This window comes from Melanotaenia boesemani, chromosome 9 (genome assembly GCF_017639745.1).
Source record: "Melanotaenia boesemani isolate fMelBoe1 chromosome 9, fMelBoe1.pri, whole genome shotgun sequence".
Classification (NCBI taxonomy): Eukaryota; Metazoa; Chordata; class Actinopteri; order Atheriniformes; family Melanotaeniidae; genus Melanotaenia; species Melanotaenia boesemani.
The window spans coordinates 26,811,563-26,838,114 of NC_055690.1; the positions used below are offsets into that span (position 1 = coordinate 26,811,563).

The 26,552-nt window shown below is 39.1% G+C and overlaps 2 protein-coding genes across 3 annotated transcripts; one reads left to right on the forward strand and one right to left on the reverse strand.

Annotated features, from left to right (window-relative positions):
* The first annotated feature begins 1,679 nt into the window (after positions 1 to 1,679).
* Positions 1,680 to 5,373, forward strand: LOC121646369. Its single transcript, XM_041995294.1, has 7 exons — positions 1,680 to 1,884; positions 2,337 to 2,466; positions 3,852 to 3,945; positions 4,112 to 4,239; positions 4,359 to 4,501; positions 4,710 to 4,907; positions 4,998 to 5,373. The coding sequence occupies exons 1-7, from the start codon at positions 1,874 to 1,876 to the stop codon at positions 5,113 to 5,115; spliced, it is 822 nt and encodes a 273-aa protein (XP_041851228.1). The 5' UTR covers positions 1,680 to 1,873; the 3' UTR covers positions 5,116 to 5,373.
* A 4,992-nt stretch (positions 5,374 to 10,365) lies between these two features.
* golim4a (golgi integral membrane protein 4a) lies at positions 10,366 to 24,736 on the reverse strand. Of its 2 annotated transcripts, none has more exons than XM_041994670.1 (16): positions 24,103 to 24,736; positions 17,836 to 17,910; positions 17,699 to 17,748; positions 17,496 to 17,549; positions 17,138 to 17,288; positions 16,631 to 16,713; positions 16,386 to 16,469; positions 15,199 to 15,417; positions 14,818 to 15,087; positions 14,189 to 14,475; positions 13,880 to 13,956; positions 13,191 to 13,279; positions 12,708 to 12,890; positions 12,370 to 12,438; positions 12,102 to 12,203; positions 10,366 to 11,484 (listed from the first exon to the last, which is right to left on the reverse strand). In XM_041994670.1, exons 1-16 carry the CDS (start codon positions 24,287 to 24,289, stop codon positions 11,329 to 11,331), a joined length of 2,136 nt encoding a protein of 711 aa, XP_041850604.1. In that variant the 5' UTR covers positions 24,290 to 24,736; the 3' UTR covers positions 10,366 to 11,328. The 2 variants fall into 2 exon arrangements, with proteins under 2 accessions (XP_041850604.1, XP_041850603.1); XM_041994669.1 differs by having other exon boundaries at positions 15,184 to 15,417.
* Positions 24,737 to 26,552: the final 1,816 nt, after the last annotated feature.

Below are 26,552 nucleotides of genomic sequence, written 5' to 3' on the forward strand. Positions count from 1 at the left end.
TTTCCAACTTCTGCTTGGTTTACACCAGCTTCTTCAAATGAAAGTTTAGAATGAGAAACATATGAGGTTTCGCTATTAAACCGTCAGTTCCTGAATAATAAAAGAAGGGAGCTCAGCAGGAGTTGTCTGTTCAGCCGGAATGCATTGTCCCATGGCAGATAGCATCCTGCCAAGGGTTCTTGGAGTAAATTCAGGCCTGTATCACCTACAGTAACACAACACACATACAAACACACTCACACAGCAGGAAACAAATCGTGTTTGTGGTTTAAGCAAGAACAGTCATGACTGTAAGCATGGAGAGATGCCTGAATACTGATTTCTACTTTCTTTTAAAACTGGTGCAAAAAAATAAACTGATACACAAACACAGATTTTAAATCGGTTTTACAGTACAACCAGATTCAGTAGGCTAGTAAACAAGGTAGATAATATTACCATGTTCAAAATTGTACAGATGCATTTAGATTTTCTATTTTATGTGTAATAACATTTTATTTTGCCACATGAAAGTAAACAGGCAACTGTAATAAATACTTAAAAGGATTTGACAGACATACATAATTTTTACTTTAGATGACGAGTCTTGAAAGAACCAATCAAACCAATAAATGTAAGAACATATTTCCTGCTGCTCAGAATGCATTTGAATCCCCTGTAACTTCAAAGTTTTAATTCATCCAGTATAAATTATAAATAATTTTAATTTTTTTCATGCCTGCAGCATGTAGTGTGATGTAAAAAATAGCTGTGCTATTTGTGCTAGGAATGCCAGCTCATGGTGTAAAAAGTCATTTAAAATCTAAATTATTGTCAACAGCTGGTACAACATAGATGCCATTTATTGTGTGCACCCTCCTTAAGCCTGCTCCTACCCAAGAAAACATACAGAAACTAGAGATGAGGGACTTTCCTAAAGGTATGATTTCAAATGACAGCTTGAGCATATTGTTAGATTAAAAAGTCACTAATGGGCATTTACGCAAACCCTGCTTTAGAGATATTTGTGTAATTATAATGGTTTAGTCCGTTGTTTCAGCTCACTTCCTTCATGTTTACCTTTCTCTGTGTGCTGTGCCTCTAGATTGTAAGATGTGGCAAAAAGGTCATAAGCTGGCCTTAATCTAAATGTCAATTTAGATTTGAAGGAAACTTGATTAATCTGAGTTTGGTCTGACACTTTTCCTATAGTGAACACCATAATTCAAGGTGAAAAGTCAGGTTTAAAAAAGTTGTAAATGGGTCACTTGGGCCAAGCATTCTCTGTAACCAGGGATTTAATTACTGCATTCATAACAATGATCCTTCCTTTTCTGTGCAGTATTAGAGAGTTTCGGATTAACAAATCCCTTCAAGTAATAAGTAGGTTACATAACGAGTAAAACAATGAGCTTACTGCATTATATGGTTTTAGTATCAAGTTCAGATGCTCTAAAAACAAGTTTACATAAAACACAAAACCTGACCCCGGAGCATTTAAGCACGTCTTTTGTACTCACACAAAGCAAGAAAAGTCTGCTTTGTTTAAGGTTATCAAGTTGTCATTGTTTCTTTGAAAGTTGAATATGAATTTCGAGAGCGGCCCGTGCAGCAATGACCCGCAACAGTACACCTGAACCCTGTTGCCAGGCAACCGGCGGCTTGGCGATCAGTCGGCGTCCTGCAGCAGCAGCGGCAGCGTCTCATTCACCCAAAGGAGCCGGTGTCAGTCTCTCGGGCCAAAGTCGGCGAGCCAACAGGACGGTTTCTCTCTGTGAATACTAACAAAGCCAGCGGGCTCCATGGGTAACAGCTGCCGGGCGACTAGGCTGAACCGAGCCATTCATAATGTGTTAGCAAAGGCCAGGAGGACTTATCACAAGCCGACTGGGACATGTCAGAAAGGTAAGCTAAACCAATTGCATATTCTGTGATTTTTGCTTGTTTAATAAGCTACAGTTACCATTTAAAAATGTAATTTTTATTATTTTAAAAATGGTCTAATTCTTATGTTTGGTCCCTCTTAAAAGGCCACTGAAGAACATGCAGTGTGAATTATACAGACACTAGGATCAAAACTATTCCCTGCATACAACAACGATTAGAAGCTCATAGCACCTGCTCAGGTGTCCATGGCTGCTATGGTAACGGGTCCTAATCTGCATTGTCAGGCCCAGTTCACTGTAACTCTAACCACTCGGCCGGTGGTCAGGGTTTCAGCACACACAGGGCTTACGTTACGAAGACACTGCCAACAGTTTCCCTTTATACAGGCAGCAGCAACAGGATAATCTGTCATGGAGACCTCATCTTTCTGTTTTCTTATTCTTCGTTCATCGGTTTTCTCTCTCCATCAGTTCTTCAGGTGTGAACACTCTCAGTGGCAGTTTTCCTAAATCCCACTCTTCCCAGTATTCAGACATCGGAGTTACACACACGCCTCTCTCTGTGGACCACAGTCCTGATTCTGGACTGGTGTCTACACCTGTGAGTGAGACAAGCACACACACACACACACACACATGCACAATAATCTATTCTGGTTCCCTTCAGGTATTAGATCTCCCATCCTATCTATATTTTTCAGCCTTCACTGTTTTTAGTGCTCAGCCAAATAGTTTCAGTTTATTCCCTGCTCTTCTACCCCTCAAGCCACAGGCCTCCCACCTAAACTTCCCTCCTAAATGATTTTTCAGCCACCTCACCAAGAGAATTCAGACAACTGATAAAGGGTTTTTATCTAATCCTCTCTGGGATCCATGCAGAGGAAGGAATTGTGGTTAATTAAGCCCTGGAATCCTGTAGACAAAACTAAAGAAATGCCTGCTGTTATATGTTCATTTTTATTTTGTGTGTATGAGGGATGCTTCTGTTTTACTAGAATATAAACTTTGAACAATAATAAAGGAAACTTTTTATTAGAGTACTTACTTGGACATATTCCCTCATTGCTCAATGCATTTTTTGTCTCCTTGTTTGTATTGTAAACTGTGTCACCCGTTTTTCAGCATCATCAGATCATTTATGTTTTTATTTGACATATTAAATCCACTTTACTCTCTGTCTTAGCTTGTTAGTGTTTTTAAGCCATCTTAAATTATGTGAATGTCTAGATTAACAGAAAAAGGTGTGATTTACACAGAGGCAAAATCCAGGCAAACAGGGTGATGGTAACTTTGTTAAAAATATCAGATAAAGAGAGAAAAAGTTCTGCCTTGGATTATCAATAACAGCTTAAAACAAAGAAAAAAAACAACACTTTTTTAATGCCTGTCATTCTGACAATCACTAGGTTAAAGTGGTGGCTTGATCTGCTGTTTAATCATGTACCATGTGATGTGATACATGCAGAGACAGATGGATGCTCTGATGCAGAATAAAAAGAGATAAGGAATAATGTACATGACAGACAATGTGTCATCAACAGATAATAAAATATTAGCGACGTTTGTCAGCCCTCGAGAAAAGCTAAGTGTGTCTGTTAACACATGCTGCAGTATTGGTTAATGGTCTCAGTAATGACCCTATGATTTTGCCATACTGTAGAGCTAGACTGATGGGAAGCGATGGTAGATTAAACATAAGTGTGTCTCCTGTTCTCCTCAGTCTTTCGCACAAATCTCTCTACTTTTGCTCAGCAACTGTGCTGAATTCCAGCTGAATGAATTTGACTATTAATGAGTGACATTTGATTAAACTTGGGGGAAGGATATGAGTCATTACTAGTGTTTTCTTCAGTCAAAGCACACTCAGAATGCTGTACAAGCCCCAGTACATTTGTATAGTGAGTGTATGTGTCATGCCTGATAACAGAGTGGCTGTCAAACTTGGTGATCGCACATGAAAACCTATTTTCTTTTCCTTCCTGTTAGCTTCCATCAAGTCGCTTTCAGTTCGTTTCTTGGCATTGCCTGGAGCAGAGTGATGTCACAGGTGACCAGCTGGCCTGCCCCCGGGTTAGAGAAGGTGTGTGATTATTATAATACAACTCTGTGTGACTTTTGCATTTAGACTGGCAAAAATATTTGCAGCTGCTGCAGAGGATTTTTTTTTTTTTTTCATTATCATTATTATTTTCTATGACAGTGTTTGCAGACTTTTTTTCTTTGTGTTTGACAACCTAAACAAAAAGGGCCATCAGAGGAGGAGCTGTGTCTAAGAGAGAGAGGTGACATCTGTTTGGAGAGAGGAAGGAGGAGGAGAGAGGAGGAGGGACAAAGATGGGAGGAGAGACTGCAGGAGAATTGGGAAAACTGCCTTGTAAGTGAACATGACGGTGTGTGTATATGTTCCTAAAAATATACAAAACAGGAGAAGCAAGCATGAAAGAGTGAGAGGAGGTAGATGAAGTGATGGTTCTGCCACCTGTCTCTTCTCAGGAGATAAATTTGTCCTACCAAGACTTAGGTGATCTCTACCAGCGGGAGAATTTTTTCCGGATCCTCCGCCGGTTGATTCGTGTGGAGAAACTACAGCTGATTGACAACTCTCTCACCAACCTGAGTTCTGTACGTTTGCCAAGGTAAAAGAAAGGAAAAGAAAGAAAGAAAGAAAGAAAGAAAGAAAGAAAGAAAGAAAGAAAGAAAGAAAGAAAGAAAAACTTTTCTGCTGGCAAAGTGGAAGCAGTACTGTTAGTGCATATTATTGTCCCTTTTCTATCTCTGCAAGCTTAAGGCCATAATAGGTGGCACTGATCACTAAAAGTGATAGTTTTTGTTTCCTTTGCGTAGGTGCAGAATGCTAAATCTGCACCATAACCACCTGGTGTGTCTGCGTCAGCTGCCAAAGCTCCCAACAGTGGAGCACCTTTTTCTGTCGGAGAACGCCATCAGGTCCCTGGAGGGTCTGGGAGCTCTGCAGAACAGCCCGCTGCGCTCCCTCAACCTAGCCCGCAACCCAGTGACCTTCACTCAGGACTACCGAGCACGGTGAGAAGACAGGACGTGTAGATGTGTGAAGGAGGATAAGTCATTTTACTTTAACTTCATTCTGTCTTTTTGCTTCCTGTGTGTGTGCAGTGTTTTTTCTTGTTTGCCAAATCTCGAGGTTTTGGATGGAATTCCCAAGCTGCCAGAAGACTCGCTGCCTCTCAGATTAAAGAACCCAGAAACCACCAGGATGTGTTACATTTTATGACGCTTCCATAGCTGGATGCACGCAGACTGACTTTTTTGGTTATTAACCTCAGCAAGTGCTCCACACTTTGAAGCCAGACTGATCATTTCATAGTTCTGCTGAGAGGAAAGTCAGCAGTAACAGTATTTTACATAAACTGTGACAACTGTTGCCGAAGAACTCTTTCAAGGCCACACACACAAAATAGTAGCAGCATTTTATGATAATGTGCAAGTTTCTTTTAATTTCAGGTACCAATATTATTGGTTATATTTTTAAAGTGAGATTATTTTGTCTACATTCAAGATATTTTGGTAATAAATTTTAGAAAATACTGTTCAGTGTTCCGTTTTTAACTGTGTGTAGTGTACTGCAGAATGAAATCCATGTTGAATGATTGACGCACTTGGGCTAGATGAGAGGAAAAGCTTGACGTCTCCTAGGACTCAGCTGAGTTGGCACTCTCACACTTCCCACTGCAGCAGACTGCACCAAATGTGCAGGAGAGAATCTTGTTAGTTCCATGAAACAAAGAGAGACTCACCTGAAAAGTCAGACTCAAACTAGCGCCATCTCCTAATTAAGCCTCAAGTCGTTCCACAAATGCAGCTCAGCCATTTTTAATGCAGACTGATTCCAGAAAGACTTGCACAGTCTCACTTTGTGCAGAATGTGTAACAAGACAAAATGAATGGATGAATTAAAAGTGGATGAAATAAGTGAGATTAAAGGCAAAGTGTCAGAGCACCGTTCTTGTCATCAGCATATCAAACGCAGCTGATAGATCTGTAAGAAGAATGTAAACATATTTTTACCAAAAAAAAAAAAAAAAAAGCAGCAAAACTGCAACTATTAACAGAACCACACACGTTGGTCATGTAGGTTTTCCACTGTCAGATTTGTTCCACTTTCGATATTCTCATGGGAGCGGTAGAGCAGTGTTTATGGAGATCGCTTTGGGCTTGATAGATTAGGGTTTAAGCTCACTGCCTGGCGATTATTAATTGGAATTTGAATTGATGACAGCATTAATTATTGTTCTTTGATCCTAAGAAATTCTTTAAATTCTATATTTAATGTTTTACATAAATATCTTTATCCCATATTTCCAGTTTACTGAAGAATAAACTTTAAAAGTGACTATTTTAACATTAGTCTGACCACATAATAACTACATTTTAGTAAGTTGGTTAGTTCTACTTAGTTAAGTCTAAGTGAACCCCACTGACCTAGTAACCATTGAGTTAAATAAATATCCGTTCATAAAATTGAATTCAATGAAAGATACTACAAGTAATACTTTATATCAAGATAATATCTTTACTATTATATCTGAACAAAAATAACGCGAGTGGGCAATGATAAATGTGCCAGTAAGTGAAAGTAAAATATAAATATTTCCCATTAGGATAAGTAGCTTATAGTCAATTTGATCATCACAATAATCTTCAAAATGCAGAAATGTACAAATAAAAAGACCCAGCTGCTGCTACTATGCTACTACATACCACTGTGGTTTCTAAATCAGGGTTGTAAATGATGTAGTTAGAGTTTTTTTTTCTTAAATATGTTGCAACCCATTGCATATAATGTTTTACTTCTGCAATATTATGGTCTTTTTTATTTTAGAAACAGTGAAAACACAGTTATGTCATTTTAATAGATTATTACATGATGTAAGCAGCATAAGTGTGGACTTTATCTGTTGGAAGGATTTTTTTGGGAGTCCCATTTCGACCAGTTGGACATTCTTTGAAGCAAGACTTAAGTTTGGCAATTTGCCTGGTCTAGAGCAGACTTGTTCAACAGCATTGTTACCATGGTAACTAAGCCAGGACTTATTTAAACCACATTGATGAAAAAGAATAATCATTTTGATGAGGTCAACTCGTCAAAATAAGCAAAGCTTTCTTTAATCCTGCTTCATAAAATACCTCTCAGGTCCTGTAGCTGAAAAACAAGCCAAAATCATCACTACTCCACCACCATGCTTGAAAGTGGTTATGAGGTAATTGTGCTTATATGCTCCATTTGTTTTTGTTTTTGTTTTTTTTTTTTTTGTTTGTTTTGTTTTTGTTTTGTTTTTTTCAAACATGGTGTTATTGTGTATTATGACTAAACATCTCCACTTTGGTCATTTCCTAAGTCTTGTGGTTTGTTCCAGTATCTAAGCTGAGCTGCATAAGGCTTTTCCTTCCTCACAATCCTTCTAAACAAGTCATACTTGTTTTCCTTATTGTGTTGTTATGGACAAACACAAATCCCTCGATGCTCCAGACCAGCAAGCTGTTAAAACTCTGGTTTTTATAGCAGTACTCGTCCAGCATCAGTTAATCAAGTCAATTTTATTAGCAACACCTGGCTGCTTACTGCCTCTACAGGAATTAGTTTTCACGCACATTGCGTCTGCATTTTGGATTAGTTTTTAACACATAATGACAGTGTGTATTTATAGGGTGTATTTACCTAATTTGCAGACCTGGTTAGACCTACATGATTTTATAAATATGCCCTGAATTGTAAAACCTTAGAATTTTAAACAGACGTACTTTCTTTTTGTTATGACAGTATTGGATATAAAGAGGACATCCATTTTTGAGACTTATTAAATATTTAAGGTTCAGACTCGTTTGGATAATGGCCTCTTGTGTCTTCCCACTGACTGGGTAATGACCCATGAGCTTGCAGTGAGTCACACAGACACCCACACATATACACACTCATGCAAAACATGTAAACAAAGAGTAATCCCTGATTAATTTCTAAGCATTTGCAGTGGCAGAATTTATGTGTGCACACATACAATTTTATACATAGTACTGCAGTGGTTACATTCTAGGTGTACTGAGAAGGAGCTCTCATGTTGATGGGTTACACAACGTGCCCCTTCCCACTGTTGATTTATTCATACATCGCAGGAGTGTACTCTGCTTTAATAATGGTTTCATTTTCAGGATCCTCCTGCAACATAAACACACTTTGTAAGGTTACATTACAGAGCGTGAACATGAATACTGTCACACAAGCAGCTCAGCAACTACTTAAGCATTTAAACATCCGTTATGGTTTGCGGCACACATACATATATAAACTGCACTTACATCTACTTTGCTCACAGCGATGCAGAGGAATGCAATTTAGGCAGCAATAGCTCTCTAACAAGTATACAGCCTGGCATAAACTACCAGTTACATGGCTCTTTGGGATTTATTGAAGTGTGGAAGACTGTTTGTGCTTTGTTATGTTCAACAGGCTAAGTCTCCATTGATGGATGAGAGATGCTGCAGAGAGACAGGATAATAAGCCCTATACTGCAAACAGGATCCAGATCAAGATGAGCGCCTGGTCTTTGTATGTGATGACTCTATGCTGTTAATTCTCCTGCTTGTTTTGTTACAAAGACTTTTTCCTGTTTTGCTGTACATTAGAATGGTTTAAGAAAAGTGGGTTGGAATAAAATATATATGATTCAGTAGCTTGGAGCTTCAGCTTTAAATAAATCTTGCAGTGGTGTTAAATGGAAGGTTTGAACATCAGTAGCAATCATGTGGGCATTCGTCTCAAGATAGATCTGGGCTCTGGGCTATCAACACATTAGATTTTCCATGCCTGCTAATCCATCCGTGAAATGACAGAGAGTGGTGCAAGAATGTGAGGAATGTGGAGGAGTGATCATCTCTGCCATTGCATGTCACTGTAAAATCATATGTGTGCATATGTCTCCCTGTGGCCTGCTATTAGCACAGTAATGAGACACCTGTTGCTGTAACAGTCCTTCAGCATCTCACCGTCCCTCTGGGGGAGAGCAATCAGCAATCTCACAATAGCATAGGGGATGCTGATGACAGGAAAGTGGGAAAGAGAGAGACAGAGAGAGAGGGGGGAAGGAGGGCATGGCAGGAGGCAGAGTAGGAAGAAATAAGGAGCTCAAGGATGATGACAGGAACTGAGAGGTAGAGCAAAAACTGAGGCGATGAGCTGACTGAGTGTGTTTGCTGGGGGTAAATGTTGTTTATTAGAGTTATGTGCATTTTTCAGTCATCTGTCTCTTATTTGATCATTACTCATCCTGATTTAGCTGTTCGTGTCATGTATGAGTGCATTCTCACTTCTCTCTTCTCACCCAGAAAATGATAGGGTTAGATTGGGAACTTTTGGAGCTACTGTGCACCTGACACAGGAAAATAAACATAATGAATATGTTAGATTATTAGTAAGAATGATTTTGCTTCAGTTTAAAGGTAGACTTGCCAGTTTATGGGTGTACAGTAAGGAAAAATGCATCAATTTATCAGGTGCCAAAGAAGTCATCTGATGTAAAAACAAACAGCCAATGAAATTTTTCTTCAGTAATTGTTTACTCAGGAAGATCCTACATTGTGTGGATTACCATTGCTGTACAAATACATCGCCCTTTAATGCTGTATGTATAATATTTAATACATACAGTTTCTGAGATCTTTTGCATCACTTTGGTAACAACTTTGCTCAAAACCCTGTTGTACACAATCTCATACTTGTCATCTGCCCCCTAGTGGATACCTTTTGCAATACAATAAGGTTGACATATCACACGGTAATAAACGGTAAATATACAAAAATCATTTTGTTATAGGGCCAAAAAAAAGACTTTAAATAATAATAATAGTAAAAAAAAGTAGAATTCACCCCCGCCCCCATTTTTTTCTTGGGCCAAGCTTTAAAGTGTTAATTGTTGACTACAAAATCTTACACTGAACCAAATTATTCTGCAAAGTTTCATCAGTTTTTCTTCAGTATTAGTGGCAGTTTAACTTTACACAGTCGTCATATTTGGTGGCTTAATCATTTTTACATCCTTTTTATAAAAATATAAAAAGCTTGGATAAGCATATATCACCAACATATGATTTTGGTGAGATGATGTATAAATAAAATTATAATCAAGAACAGCATAATGCTGATGTAGAGCAAAATATAGAAGCATATTACATCCCGAATTCACTTGTACTTGGGCATTTTAATTTAAACAAAGCCTGGATTTGATTGTCGACTCTTGGGGGGATCAGTCAAATTTTAAGGGTGGGCAATGGTTCAAAAACCTCTTGGTTTGGTTAAAAGAATTAAAAGGAAGCATAGACTTTGATTTGTTTCAGGGCATTTGCCTGCTGATTGGGCACACATCGCATGAGCTGGTAGCTCGTAACACCAAGACTGCACTGGTTATTTATTCCTGTCAACATTAAATGGTTTCCTGCAAGTACAGAAAATGACTGCACAATGCTTGTCTGATACCCTTTGACATCTTTATTACACACAACACCTAGATGACAAACATGGTTCAATACAACCACAATCCATCCTTTTGTATAAAAAAAAAAAAAGAAACAGGTGTACAAATTTACAAACATTTGACTGTACATCGTACAGTACATTTAAGACACTTAGTAAACTGCATTGGGTTTGTGAATTTAATTCACGCAGGCAGCTCATTTAAAATAGTCACACACTCACAAACCCAGGCTTACCCCTCTTCTGTCCTATTAAATGGCTTTTCTAATGGAAAATGACTAAGATCTAGCAGAGGTTTTTTTTTAGAATGGAAAGGCACATGTCAGCATAACACTGTGTAGAGCAGCTTCACCAGAAATGTCCTTTTTGATTGGCATTTGCTGAAATATCCAGTGAAATTGTTCCTGTGTCAGCCTTTAACTGGTTAAAGCCTTTGCATCCAACTACTTCCATCAGGGGAAGAAAAAGAGAAGTGCTGCACATTTTTTGATTGTCAGAGTTGCTTCCACCAGCAATAAATAACAGAAATGCCACAAGTGATTGGAATGCAAGACGTAAACTTTGGGTCTGCATTAAACAAACAACAGAGTCTGAACATGAGGACAAAATTATGGCATAATTTATCTGCTTTCTTTACAAATAATCAAAAGGCAGCAAATTGATAAAAAATACATTCTCTGAACCAGATAGACAAGCAGGCAGACATGCGAGTAGACAGAAAAACAAATAAAAATACAAATAGAAATACAGTTTATAGGCCATTCACGCCCTACAAATTGTGTCCATTTCCACAGTGTACAGTGTTTGCATCCCTGCCCATCTTCCAGGCATAATTTCCAGACTTTCCTAAGTGGAATTCTGAATGAATGGATGGTTTTATTCCTTTAGGAACTTACAGAAAGGCCCAAATGGCTCAACAAGAAGCCAAAAAAAAAGGCACTGGAGCTGATGTTTGTGCTCATCCTACATTTCTGCCCTCCGATTCTTTCTCTTGTCTCGACCAGCTGCATCTTCATCTACCTCTTCTTCCTCCTCCTCATAATTCTCTTCCTCATTATCCTTTGCTCTGGTTCGGTGATTCCCCTCTTTTCTTGGTTGATCCTGGGTTTTTGCTCCAACCTTCAGAAAATGACAAGCACACCGAATGACTTAATGGCCGTTAAACAATCTTGTGTAAACACTCAATTTCTACTAAAATGCTGAACGTTATTGTCTCAGACATTTATGGGTATTTAACTTCAAGCAGAACACTATGAGAGCCTTTCATAAACAACACGCTGAAAATTAGTTTGTGTTTTCCTATAAGGTCAGAGGTGAGGTTTTAGTACAGGAAGTAGTAAGGAGTTTAACGTGTTCCTTAAGGACATATGAGCACTGTGAACTGCAATATAAAAAAACACAAGTAACTCTTTCTGAGTAATATGTAACCAAGAGGCAGCCCTTTTATAACTTCCAGTCACATCGATTTCTTTTAAGAACAAAATAAATAAACCAAGCTCAGGTGAAAACCTGACACCCTGACAAACTCAGCACCTGACTGCTCTCATTTATCACAACTTGCACAAGCCCGGTTCAAGTTACAAGGACACAAAACAGGCATGCACAAAAACACACACACATACGCGCGCACGAATCCATGCAGCATTTCTCCATTTTTACTTATAATGTCGGTGTACCCTTGTTGGTGGCTTGTGGAGGAAGCTGATTAATTAATTTGAAAGCTGGTTCTCTCCTACCTGTTCTACATTCTCTTCATTATATGGATCCTCTCCTTCCTCTTCAACTCCCTCCTCTTCCTCCTCATCTCTCTTTTGCCCACCGTTAATGTCCTCCTGCGCCTTTAAAGCAGCAAAAAAAAAAAAAAAAAACGGAAAATTTTACTTTATTAAAAGCAGTTCTGTTGTTATTGTATAACACAAACCTTTAAAATTCTGGATCAACTAACTGAAAATAAATATACTGGTTTTATTATCTTGGTGTTTTGGGACATAAAATACTTGTTACCTCGTCTTCTACTTCTTCCTGGTACTGGTCATCCAGTGTGTCTTCCTGTTGATCTGGGTTTCCAGCCATCTGAGAGCCAAGAAATAACACACACATACACACACACACACACACACACACACACACACACACACACACACACACACACACACACACACAGTTGTCAGTGTCTTCCTACCATGCTGAGCCTCTGCTTGAGTTTCAATGTCTGTAGTTTCTTGCTTGGAACTCACTCCCAACCTTTCCCAAATTTTGTACAAGTTTTTTTGGGAAGATAATCTTTGTAGCTTTTGATTATTTGTCTTTTTTCTTGTATGGATCTCTGTGCCCTGACTCACCACTAATTCCTCCTCCACAGCAGGATGTTCAGGGCCTGGGTGAGTTTTTATGTGTGTTGCCGGCTCCTCTTCTTCCTCTTCAGCAGCCCTGCGCGGTGCCTGGTCTTCTTCAGCTTCCTCAAACTCATCCTCTCCCTGGTTGTTGGGGTCGTCTTCGGGGTCAACATCACCATCAACAGCACCCTGCAAAAGACCAGATGAGGTCATAACAAAAAATAAATAAATAAAAAAAAGTACATTAAAGTAAGGACTAGAAAAGTGTCCTGACAAGAAAAACATGACGGTGCTTTAAATACGGAATAAGTCCTGGATAATGGATTCCAGCATGATCAAACTGTAGCATTGAGGACTGAAAACTAGATATAATTTTGTAAATCGATGCATGACACATAGCAGACTTTTGTTACTTGAGTTAGTGAATGAGCTGTGAGGACATGTTCTAACAGACGTGTGAGCAGAATGGAAAGATAAAATAAAAATCACCTGATGCTGTGGCACTCTGTGATCCACTTCTTGTTTTTCTTCCTCATCCTCGTGTAACATATTGCCATCTCTCTCTGTTAACGCACCAACTGTCGACAAAACCATTACACCAAGCACTTGTCATTATATTCTTTTTTTAAAAGGCATGAGAAACTATTACTTGAGCCAACATTTTACACTATATTTCTACCAAGATTAAATAAAATGTTATTAGAACTTAAAAAACTGGCTTTGTGGGAAGCTTTCTATGGCCATGTGTCCTCACCTCAAACTATTCTAAACTAAAACCATCCCCTCTTTATTTTACCTTCCCAATTCTAAGTGTGACTGTTGTACTTAACAGTGGAATATTCCCAATTTCATTCAGGATCCACTCGCTGTGCTGACACACTGAAGTGAGTTTAAACAAATGCACACAGATGATATGAGGCTTTGGTGTGACTACTTAGCACTTTGCTAATACTCCACTTAGTTAAATAAACCACATTCTCAGTAACTGGACTTGACACGTTACCCTGTTTGTTATATATGAAGACATAGCAGTATGAATCTGTGGTTTTAAGACACACTGCAGCTCCAAAACCACCATATCAATGTTTGTATCCGTTATAAGTCCAGCATAAAAAAATAATAATACTGAATGTAAATACTTAACAGCTGGTAAGGGTCAAAGGATCTTTTGCTCTCACCTTCTTCATTGTCATTATGATGGTTTTCTTCCCCTGGACCCATATCATTGTCCATGTTTTCATACTGGGTCCTCTTCCTTTTGACAATAAGTGGCAGTTAGAAAGGTATAAGCCACATTAAAACACATCCATCAAGCTGGGAAAAAATGTAACCAAACTACACTTTTTCAACATCTGAGCCTTAGCCACAGCCTTTGTTTCACAGTTGTCACTGGCTGGATATGATCTGTGTGTAAGATTTGCTTGATTTGTCCTTAAGGGGGGAAAAAAAAAACTTTAAGGGATTTCTAGTCTGGTTTGGAAGCTAACCTTAGGTGCTCCTGTCTCAGCAGCTGCTCCCGTCTGTCGGCCTCCCTGTGCTGCTGCACCTCTCTCTTCTGCTCCTCCTTTAGCCGCTGCTCCCTCTCCTTCAGCACCTTCTGCCTCTGGGCCTGCATAGCCTGCTGTCGCATCTGGAGCTGCCTCCACTCCTCGGCCCTCTGAGCCTCCAGGCGCTGCTGCTCCTGCTGCTGCTCGTAGGCTGACTTCACATGCTGCACCTGGGCTGGTGCCTGGCGCTGCAGCTGGGCCTCCTGATGCAGCACTTCGTGGGCATCCTGAGAGATTATAAAAAAGAAGGAGAGGGAACAACATGTAAAACCAGGACAAAATTTTTTTATAAGTCTAACACATTCAGTTGGTGCCACAATAATTTGACACACAGTGTAGTACAAGTGATCCTTTATGAGATAGAAATTACTGCATGATACAATAATACACATTGTACAAGCTGAGTGGGATCTGATTTGATCATTAGAGATGCCCTTAACATGACAAGAATACAGTTACTAATCTATAATAAGCTATTCTGTGTAAATGTAACTGATACTGTATGGATCTTAGATAACTTTGCAGTCTTTTTAACCCTCTTTAGATAAGTTGTTAAAACCAGTCCCGACCGGCTGAGGATGGCGTCTCTGTCGGTCCAAAACATTCTCATCTGGCTTCTCTTGCTCTGGTTCCTCCTCTTCCTCATCCTGAGGCTGGTCCGGGTCCTCCTCCAGCTTCTGAGGCTGCCCCGCTTGGGCCATCTCCTCCTCAGCCAGCTCCCTCCTCCTCTCCGCCTCTCCCTCTCCATCATCCTCTCTCTCAGAAAAGGTGTTCTGGGACACAGCGGGGTGAGAAATGATCTCAGACCGGGCATTCACCTTCTCCTTCTGATGGTCCAACTTGGAATAAGAGTCACAAGGAAAAAAAAATTAAGTCCTTGTGTTTTGGTATCTACAACTGTATTTTAGATTGATTTTATAATTATACGTTCTTACAAATATTTTTATTACCATTGACTCAGTGTCCCAGTGAGCCTGGGGATCTTCCTGAACATGCTCTTCTTTATGAGACTGCACCAGTGTAGCACCTGGATGGGCTTCATGGACATGAGACACGGCTGTTACGGTGGCTGCCTGCGTCTGCTGAGGAAAGGGTTTTCGCTCTTGCTGTGGCTGGTTGGGTACTCTGTTTAGTGAATCCTTGATCTGCTTGTACTGGTCAACCTGAGCCTAAAAATACACAATGATGGAGAAGAGTAAGCTAAATCTTATGGAAACTGAGTTATGGTACCATTTGAAAAAGGTAGTTTTCTCTGAGATTTTGGTAAGTTAAAATATAAAATTACTACAAGCAGTTGAATGTAAGAACACTTTAACACTACAGCTAATAAAGAAAGCTCAAACTGATCATGTAGTTTTGGCTAACAAGCCATTATCTGTGCACACACACACACACACACCAACACAGACATTCTGTGACTAGGCTGGTGAGATAAATAAGAAAAATTCTTCCCAAATTCCCCCCCTGTTGCTTCATCTCAGCTCAGTCCCTCCATTATAGCTTTCTGGCTGATTGGCTGCAGTGTGTTTTAGATGTACTGCTCTGACAGCCCTGACTAAAACCAACCCCCTGTGGTGAAGCAAAGAGCGTGTGTGTCCGACCAGAGGCACTGATGGAAAGCGGGACAGGCTTTAAAACCAATTAGCAAATGCAGGCAGACAGAGCAGGAAAGAGAGAGAGGAGAGTGAGTGATCACTGCAGAAGGAAAGGAAACCAGCAGACCATTGAATAAAACCATTCAAGCATTTTAAAAGGTCATTCTCAAGAAGAAACAGAAACATCTAATCTAATTAACAAAAAAAGAAAAACAAAAAAAAACAAGCAACACCTTTGGGATCTCTTTCTATTGAGGATTATACAGTCTTCAGAAGTACACATTTTATTCTCTACTGTGAAGATTAATGCTGCAAAGATGAATTAGTTGAACTAGATTTCATAAACAATTCACTGAAACAGCATAAGGAATTTTAAATCATTTCTGGGAAATAAAATCCTCTGTAACCAAGCCATTTTACTCCATTTATACGTTCTATCTCCATTACTGCCACGGATAAACACAGACACTCTGCATCAATCAGTCACAGTGTTCAGCGACTGCAGTAAACAATTTTATTGCATCTCAGTGCTGTTTTCCCACCTGAGCTGCAGCCAGCGCACTCTTGTGGTCCTCCAGTGTCAGTGCGAGCTGGTCGTGGGCTGTCTTCAGATCCTGATGCTGGATCTAAAACATGCAGAAAAGATGGGTGGCATTCACCACCTTGTCTTGTAAACCTTTCATTTAAAGTAGAGTTTAAGATGAGATAAGGTGTTTTTGTTTTGTTGTTTCACTACTTCAAAAACACATGACAAAGACCAGATAAACCTGTTTGAGCTGGTTCTTACCTGTGCATCCTGTAGCTGTGTGTGAATGTCATGGTGCGCTTTCCTTAATTGTTTATTTTCCTCTCTTAGATTATACACACTGTCTGTCATAAAAGGCACACACATTAACAGAAATGTTACATTTAGAAAAACATATGAAACACAACATTTGGCTAGGAAACATTTAGAACAAAGTGGTGTGTTACTATAGTATCCCTGGAGGGACAAACAAACTCTGGCTTAGAGGGAGCCTCTCACATTCCTTAGTAGCCACTGCAGTTTGAGGATCGGTGAGTTAATTAGGCTGCGTGCAATTTGTTATTTGAGCCACTAGATGTCACTTAGTGCTTCAAATTGGGCCTCTAAGTCAGATGATGGTTGGGTGATGACTAATTAAAGCCATGCTTTTTTTATGCTCAAATATAATATACTATGCATTTAATGATGTAATCAACACAAACTCAGCTAATTCAAGCAGAGGTTGGTCTGTATCTTAACATAAAAATGATCCACCCAGGACCATTGTACCTTTGAGTTGGGAGATTTCCCCCTCTTTGGTTTGATGAAGTTTATCGTAGCGCTCCCTGTGTTCATCCAGCAGTCGGCTGTGGTCCTCGCCCTGCACTTGGTGCTGCTCCTGCAGCTCGGAGTACTGCCTCTTCAGGTCCTCATGCTGATTCTAAAAGTTACACAAAGTTTGTTACAACATGGCCTCTCTACATAACACTAACTGTACATCAAAAACCAAATAGAGGAAGGATGTGTGGTAACAGCAGGGATAGTTTGCAAGTCTAAATGAGGGAAGGAAAGAGGAGTAGATAAGCAGATGTCTGTGTAAACACAAAGAGGAAAGTAGTTTACAGGGTGAGAATGGATGCATTCATACCTTTAACATCTGATGCTGCACTTGATAAGAGTTTAACCTGCTGTTTGCCTCCTGCTGTTTGAAAACAAGAAGCAACATAAAAATAAATCTTAAAATCCACTGTGTTTGTAGTCCACACTGTTGTTGTAACAACTGCAGTGAGGACTAAGCCTGAATAAGTGTGAAAACTATCTTTGTCTACTCTATGCAGAAAAAAAACATACCTTTTCCTTGTTCAGAGATTGTTGTGACTCCTGTTTATAAACCAGAAAATCTGGAAAATTCCAAGTTTATTTTAATAAAGGTAAAAAGAAAATATGCATTAACTAGAATCAAATGCATTCAATGTTTTTGTTCTCACCTTCTTTGGCCTTTTTGTGCTCTAACCTCTCCTTCTGAAGAGATTTCTCCAGCCGGGAGCGATGCTCATAAACCACTGAACATCAGAAACATGGAAAAGAAAAGAGTACATAAACAAGAAGGGGAAAAAAAATTTAAACACAGAGATTTGGGCTGTGTTTTCAACTCAGTTTGGACCAGGAGAGAGAAACAAACCAAACAAAGAGCTGCAGTACAAATATGTACACTTTAACAAGCATATCGGCTCAGAGAGACTTAAACATTACTTTTAAAGAAACAGGTGGAGAGAAGATGTGCAATTTATAGCTGACATGAGAGTGAGGGTGTGATATTTATTTAACCAGACTGATCTCAGTGGGTCTCTCCTCCAAAGGAATACCACACTTTTCTGCTGATGGAGGAGTTTTGTATAGAAGGTTTGTATAGGCTGAAGGTATTTTGGAGGACACTTGAAATGTCATAGTTTCAAGTTTGTTCTGTACCTGGTGCTGCTTTTACTTTCCTCTTAGCACCACCTCAACAGATTCCTGTTTAACTGGCACCAGTGATCATTTCATATGGAGATGCGGATAGAAAATCAGCGATAAAAACGGAAAGTGAAGTAAGGCTGGATGAGACAAGCACAAATAGGGTCAATATAACATCCAAAGCAACTTAAAATAAACATCCACGCTTCAGAACCGTAAGAAACTCTGGTGTAAGCATACTGTGCAACATCCATTTAAAGGGCAAAGCAGAGCAGGTTAGATAAAGGTTGCAAAGGGGAGGGAAATCTCCAGTAAATTTCTGCTAAATTTCCAGAAACATTCCATGGGTAGTTAAGCTGGGGAATTTTGGAAATATTTGTTTTGAGCCTTCAGAAAATTTTTATGTATTTTTTTATATGTTTGTATGTCTTTGCCCAACATTTACACACATACAAAGCCTTTCATTCAACATTAGTTTGTGTGAAACGCCTCCACACATCGGATGGCAAACGGGACATTTTTCTGTAAAATAAGATAACAAAAAAGCTTTTATAAACACTACACGGCATGAACAGATATATAGTTAACAACTGGAGTTTTCTTCAAAATATTTTACAATTTATGTATAAAACAAATTTACCCCATAATATTATGAAAACATAGTAGCAAGCTCAAGAGTGGCCTCAGTACTCCGGGGTTGAAGAAATCACCAGTTCGTGTGATGGGGGAATGCACAGTGCATGTAGGGGGTTTGGCCTCAAAAACCCTGCACTAAGCAGTGCTGTGTGCATGTGGTTAAATGGATAGATATTCAACTGTGCTTGCATTAAATCAGGTTGTTTTAGCCAAGATTATGCTACAATATATTTTCCTCAACTATATTTAAGTTCCCTGTTAAGTAAATAAACCTAAATTTAGTAAATTTCCTATTAATTCCCATATATTCCCGTTAATTCCCATCAAAGGTTTCCAACTTTGAAAATTCCTGGAATTTTGCAACCCTGGTTAAGATACAACTAAAGTATGAGTTTTAGAGAAGAGGGTGTAAATGTTTAACCTCTTGACAAAACCAAAGAGGTCATGACATTAAAATTCCCCCCCATTCCAGGGCGAATCCAAGCTTACATGCCTTTACATCCTAATGTAGCTAAAAAGAGTTGTTTTCAACTCAGTATACTTCATATTTTGTAGGATAAAGTGAGAAGAACTGATGCAATCCCTTGCTTTTCTCTGCTGGACAACTTTATGTATTGATATAATTAAGTGCTTTAACATAATAAGTATTCCCTTACAGTGAACTGGACTGCATTAGACTGAATCTTTAAAAGCACATTGAGGCAACTTTTGTCATGAATTTATTTATGGTCATAGATGAACACCATTCTACATTTCGTGGAAAGCTTTTCAGATTAGTTGAAGCCTTTATAGCTGCAAAGGATGGGCAAACTCTATGCTAAACCCTACGGAATAAGAGTGGGATGTCATTAAAGTTCATGAGTGTGTAAAGGCAGACGTCCTGATACTTTAGCAGTATGGTGTGTGTGGTATTTTTCTCCCCAAGTTATGCCCTGTCATATGAAGAAAGACTATTTTTCAGTGCCTCCTAACATATTTTGTACCCATTTCCATTTAAATCATTCATGATGCACCACCTAAATGTTTCTTATACTCTGTGCAAGAAGGGTTAACAATGTTTTAAAACAACCCTTACTCACACACTAGCCATGTTTACATGGACACAAGTAATCAGATTAAAAGCCTGACTGAAATAAAAATGCTTCACGCAAACATAACCATCAAGAGATTCTGATCCAGTCACACTCATTGATGGATCAACATTTTATTCTGATCGAGACAAGCGAGTAAGGTCAAGTTTGTGGAAAAGTCTGACAATTCTGCACGTCATAATGATTTAATCTGTTCAAACACATGATGCACGTCATAATCTAAGTTTTTCAGGGTCCATGTAAACAGTACAGTTGCAACCTGACTGATAAAATTTTGCACATGTAAACATGGATACTGATCTATTTTACACTTGCCTGATCACTTTGCTCTTTGTCCAAACAAAACAAGCTTGCTCATACGCTGTATCTGCAGAGCGAGAACAGGGAAGCTCGAAATTCTGGGAAACTTCTGCTGGTTTGCATTGCATTGATGGAATTTGGCTCATGGTGCTGGCAGTGAAGCAGAGACTGTGATGCATACTGTTAACATCCTTGTTAAATTAGGAGGAAGTGAGGCTCAATACAAACTTCTTTTGCATAGTCATGGCATAAATCTGACTGCAACATACACTAAAATGTTTTTGAGTATTGTAACTGATGCCCTCAATTAAGTTACATCCATCTTTCCTAACAGCTGCAAGTATGGGAAACGTGTGCACTAACATGCATGCACTAAAATATCTTGCAGGATCAAACTTCCTGTTGTTGTGGTAACTGGAACAGCTTTCTTTCAACCATGTAGCAGTAAGCATTTCCCACATAAGTACCTCAAAAACCAGGATTCACGCAATCTAAATACAATCTAAACAAGACCAAAAAATTGTGTAATCATTCATGCCTTTTTGTCGTTCTGAATTTTGACTCGTAACCTGAATCATCTAAGACAAGCTATAAAAATGCAAGAAAGTTATGCACCAAATAAAACACTGTAGCTCAAGATGAAGGGTGGTGGACATTTTGGATACTCCTAGCAACCCAGTGAGAGAAGATGTGTGTGTTACTGCTGGTCCCACTGAGGCCACTGATCTAATTTAAGTAGTTTGGTTTATTTGATTAAAGCTAAAAAAAGGAAGAATGTAACAATAAGGTCTGCGAGGGAGCGAACGGGTGTGAAATCAGAGTGGCACATTTGACAGAGTGCATGCATAACCACAACGCGCCAGCTGATCCTTTTAAATCACAAACAATTGCCAGCTTGAGGTTACACAGGCTAACAGCAAATCAATATGGCGGGCTCGGAGCCCCCGAGCTATGGCCAACCTCTAAATATAGGGCAGAATAGCAATCAACAGCTGGCTGTGGGTATATCAAGTGGTTGAATGATCCACGGTTTAACAATAAAAGATATGGGTGTGGTTCACACGTTGAGCCAAACAAAGATAAATATATATAATCTCATTCAATCTACTTTTCTGTAGCTGTGGAAAATGAAAAAAAGCCATTAATTTAACACTGACCTGAAAAGTGCAGTAACAATCATTTCAGGTTGACTTTTACATAAAGTGACACCAGCTGTTACTTTAGCATGGGAAACAAGCTAAAGAAACATGTCGGTACTAACATACTAACAAATATGCAAATATTCTTATAAGCAGGGCAAGTGTTACAGCAGCTCCATGGTGTATCTGCTAAACAAAACAGGAGAGATGGCTGCTAGTGAGGCGGATAAAAGGTTGCAGAGTGTGGGTTAAAACCTCCCAAACACTCCTGATGTAGTCTTAAACTTCACTGTGTGAAGATGTGTAGGAGAAGGTTCTTCACCCAGCTGGTGATTTCAAACTCAGGGCATAACGACATGAGACAAAATATTACACCCCGTGAGCACAGTGGAGAGTGTTTACAGTACAAGCTACTGCTGCAAAAAGGGCTGTTTTAACTTCTCAAAAGTTGTGAGAAGAAAGAAGTTCCTCTAGACATAACGTAGTCCGGCTAACAGAAGCACATCAACATGTATCTTTACATGATGAGAACAGATTACTGCATTTCTACTGAGTTAACAGCATTCCCAGTTTTTTTTTTTTTTTGGCTGCTGAAAAATCTTTGTTAAATTTTTCCTCTTGATGAATATGTGTTTTACCCAGAAGTAAAACGTCAATATAAACAGATCTGGAACTGGAAATAACCCCAATTCTAAGCCACTTTTAAAAAAAACTGCACTGAACATCCAACATAATGTATATCGATTACATCATGCTTTAATGGACTGAATGCCAATATACCATACGGTTTCCAAGATAGTTGGGGAAATATGCTAACTCTAAATAAAAACTGACTTTGAAATTATTCTAAGCCTATACTTGTACAAAGACAAAATATAAAACATTGAAACTGAATTTTTTTTTCTCTTTTCAAATTTTTGATGAAGTTGAATTGGACTTAAGTGGTTGTGTCATAAAAGCTGAGGAAGAGAGTTTCATATTATATCCAGTGAAATGGGGTTTAATAGTTTGCAAACAACTGTGCTGTGTTTATCTGATACATTTTACCAGCAATAACTGAAACTGTAATTCACTAAAAAGGCATTGCATTTTAACGCCACTAATAAGACTGCCTTGTTTTGCCCTCTGATAGCATGCCAGCATTGCAGAATAAAAACCCTAGGCATGTGACATAACAGTGCTGGTCTCAACACACACACACACACATCGGATGAAGATATAACATTCATGGATTAATGCATTAGACTGAAAATTGCTGCTCTGCAGAAAGCTGTTTTCCGATAAGGTCTAAAGATGGTTCATTTCCAGCATCATCCATGGGGGTGTGGCGGTATCAGCCAATTAATCGTCTATTGGATTTTTCTGCCTCCGACCACTGTTACTATAAAAGCATTTACAAATTCACTAACAGGCGACCTCTTGTACACATCATCAATGTGGGGCACCCTGCCAGCTGATCTATTTAAAGATTCGACTAGAGGCACTTTGGTTGCCCTTTAGCACAATCTGATGATAGAACATGTTTGCTCAAAGTAAGAAGGGTTCAATAAGAGAATTCTGAGTAAAGTTTTAAAAGAAAAGTCTGATTTACTTCATTAAAATACATATTTATGCAGCATGCAAAACAAATAAAACTCCTTTACAATGGCATTGCGCAGCATAAATTCACAGTTATCTTTTGCTCTTAGGTTATTGTGCTTGCAGGAAAAATGAGTTTCCTACTCAACAATTTAATTTAAAAAGTTAGACGTTACAGAGATGCCAGGGAAAGATATGTCTTCCCATCAAACAATGTGGTTAATTCAAACAAAATCCTGTTTTCATAGTGAGGTGACTGTGCTCCTCCCTGCTCTGTTCCAGCTGTTTGTAGCAGCAGCAGATGTTTTAGCTGCCACTGGCTGTTAGATTTAGTGCTAAGGTGAGCATTAAGACATGGAGACTACAGCCAGGTGTCTGTGCAACTCTAGCCAGCTATTCTAGGAAGTGTGGGGTCTGATTTCACTTTTGAAGTATATGCACGTGCATGAGGCAGCCCTGTCCAACTAAGAAGGGGTTTATAGCTCTGTGGTGGCTAACCTGGGATTAGAAAGTCAACTCTGGTCAAAGCTAGTTGGCTACAGTGTATTTACAGTCCACTCAGGGCATTCTGGGCTGTAACACTGGACAGTCTTTGTAAGGCGGCAGACTTGTTGGCAGTGGATTTGCTCTTATATTTGACATGTCAACTTCCAGCTGAAGCTGAATTTCACATTACTGAGGCTTCAACTAAGTATGTGTGGTATTACTGATTCATCATCGTCTGCCAGATTACCTTTCAGGAAATACAGAGATTAAAAAAGATAGTCACAAGTTTGTTTTTTTGGCTTTAAAACTTTACGTGCATGTCGGTCAAGATGACATAAGGGAGTTTTTGTTTTGTTTTTTTTTTACTTTCTCTGATGGTTTAAGATTAAATTTGAATGCCGAAATATCAATAAGTAACCAATTAACCTAATTAAGCCCTAGACTTTGTTTTGATGTGTGATCGCGTCTATCAGCAAACACGAACGCAATAAAACTGCTGTTTTGTCAATGGAGTCAATCAGAGGGCAAGCCAGAGCACATCAGCTGTGAGCACCACCGCCAGTGTGTTTACCTTGGAGCTGAGCCGAGAGTGACTCCTGATGTTGCTGATACTTCAGGGAGATCGCCTCTGTCCTCTTGAGTTGTTTATGCATCTCGTAGGATATCATCCCCCCGTACATCACCCCGCAGACCACGGTGACTAACAGGAGATACTGGAAGATCTTCCGCTGCCTCCGGGAGCGCACCCCGTTTCCCATGTTGGACCCGCAGCTCTCTCCACTCTCAGCACGAGAAAGCCCCAGCTATGCTGCTGTAAACTTCCGACTCAACTTTCTCCCCTTCCCCCCCTCCTTTCCCCTTACTCCCCGAGCATTTCCACACCGAAACTATAAGTTAGACTCTAATATCTGCTCTTCTGTGCATTATTTTTACGCGGCCACATCCACTCAAGACTCTCCGTGGCGACTTCAGAGTATCCGCTCAGATTTTTCGGCTACAAGTCAAAGCCCTGCTGTCCCTTGTTTCTAAATGCAAAAACAAACCAAAGGCTGACGATTTCTTCTCCTGCTTCCTGACTTCAGCGTTTCCGACGCAGTTTGGATAAGCCTGAGCAAAAGTTCAAATTTGAAGACCAGGACGAGGCCTCCAAAACACCTTTAAGTTTAGTTACGTGTCAGCCGAGCAACGGCTGTCTGCCACCCAACTGCAACTCTGGAGGAAGTCCCTCCTCCAAAGGAGAAACTCACTATTTTTCCTACTCCCGCCCTCATACATTTAACAATTGGTCGCCACAGAGCTCGATCAAAAGGCAGGGAGGAACGTGAGAGTGGACAAACAGGAATAGTTTCACCTTTACATGGAATGAGTCGCCAAGTTTGTTACAAAAGCTGCAAAATAACTAATGGACCGAGTTGTATTGTTGGGAAAGTCCAGTTCTCTCTAGAACACGGCTCTCTCAAAATAGAGAATCATTATTTCAATAAATCTCAGTACAGTTTCATCATTGAGAACTGAACAGCATATTTCAATCCTTAAAAATGACTCAAATAGTTATTATGCAAGTCTTATTAAAGTGTAAGTCAATGTTTTGGTTTCCTTCTCATCAGAATAATGACATATACTCTAACTTAAGGTGCAATAAAGTTTATCCAACCTTTTAAAAGGAAATGCTCTGAGACTAGAATAATATCTGGCTATGGACACTTGTTCGTCCATTCAGGGGCAAGGCAAATTTATTTGTATAGCACATTTCATAGACAAGGTGCTTTACATAAAATATAAAAAGCATTACAGCAGGGTAATGCTTTAAAAGAAATAAAATAAAAACGCAAAGAAAAAAAATCTAAAATAAAATAGAAAAAAAGCAAAAAATAAAAGTTCCCTGTTTGAGGAATTAGCAATTGTTTTGATAAAATGCAGCAAGTAGAAAAGTTTTTAACTCTGATTTAAAACATCTGAGAGTTTTAGCAGACCTGCAGTTTTCTGGGAGTTTGTTCCACATGTGAGGAACATAAAAGCTGAACGCTGACTCTCCATGTTTAGTTTTGACTCTGGGAACAGAAAGTAGACCTGCCCCTGATGACCTGAGGGATCTGGTTGGTTCAGAACGAACCAGAAAATTCTGAATGTATTCTGGTCCTAAATCATTCAGGTGTTTGTAAACTAACAGCAGGATTTGAAGTCAATTCTTAGACATGAAGTCAGTGTAAAGATCTGAGGACTAGAGTTATAGGATGTACTTTCTTAGTCTTAAATACACCATAGTAAAAATGGTTGCACAAATATGGCAGCTGCCATGTATGTGGAACATGGCAAGTAGATATAAATGGCTCATTCTAAGAGAATAAAAACATTTATATTAATAAAGTGATTACATATAATAGAAAAATGCTGCACCTTTAAAGACCAGAGATGTTTTAAATAGTTTTTTTTTCCATTGTGTGGAAAGCAGTTTTCAAAGAAAGCATATTTATGCTCCAGGTAAACAACTTTTCATACTTACTGGAAAGCCAAACTCACATATCAGTGAGGCAGAGAAACCTGTATGTCTTCATTTCCACGGCGTTGGTTTCACACAAGTGATCAAGCTAAACACCACCAGTGCCAAGACTAAGTAAAAATAACTTCTGCCACCATAATGATGGGCTATGAGAGCTCTTACTTATCTACATAAGAATTTATTTTTACAAAATAACTTATGAAAATCAGCTGTTAATCCACAAGATTAATTAATGATGTGCTTGATGTCTTTGAGATTGTTTTTTGTCTACTGTTTAGTCTTGAAGCAGTCATAAAGATGCATTCATAAGAAGTAGTTTAGTTATGAAAGAAAATCCTCTATTACAGTTAATTACGAATTAGTAATAAATGGGAGAATTTTGAACGCTGTTTTATTACTTTATTAATTACATCTTATTAGATTCCAGAGCTTAGAGTGCGCATTGTACAATTAAAAGTCTCAATTGGGTTGAAAGAAAAAAATGTTAAAGTCTCTGAAACATCTCTGTCGAGAGCTGTCAG

Excerpts from the sequence above, each read along its gene's own strand:
- LOC121646369 (XM_041995294.1), top strand. Across the intron at positions 2,467-3,851 it reads CTGGACTGGTGTCTACACCT|CTTCCATCAAGTCGCTTTCA; the intron begins GTGAGTGAGACA and ends CCTTCCTGTTAG. Across the intron at positions 4,908-4,997 it reads ACTCAGGACTACCGAGCACG|TGTTTTTTCTTGTTTGCCAA; the intron begins GTGAGAAGACAG and ends GTGTGTGTGCAG.
- golim4a (XM_041994669.1), bottom strand. The coding sequence starts at position 24,289 with ATGGGAAACGGGGTGCGCTCCCGGAGGCAGCGGAAGATCTTCCAGTAT. Across the intron at positions 17,911-24,102 it reads ACTCTCGGCTCAGCTCCAAG|TGGTTTATGAGCATCGCTCC; the intron begins GTAAACACACTG and ends TCTGATGTTCAG. Across the intron at positions 15,418-16,385 it reads GTGCGCTGGCTGCAGCTCAG|GCTCAGGTTGACCAGTACAA; the intron begins GTGGGAAAACAG and ends GTGTATTTTTAG.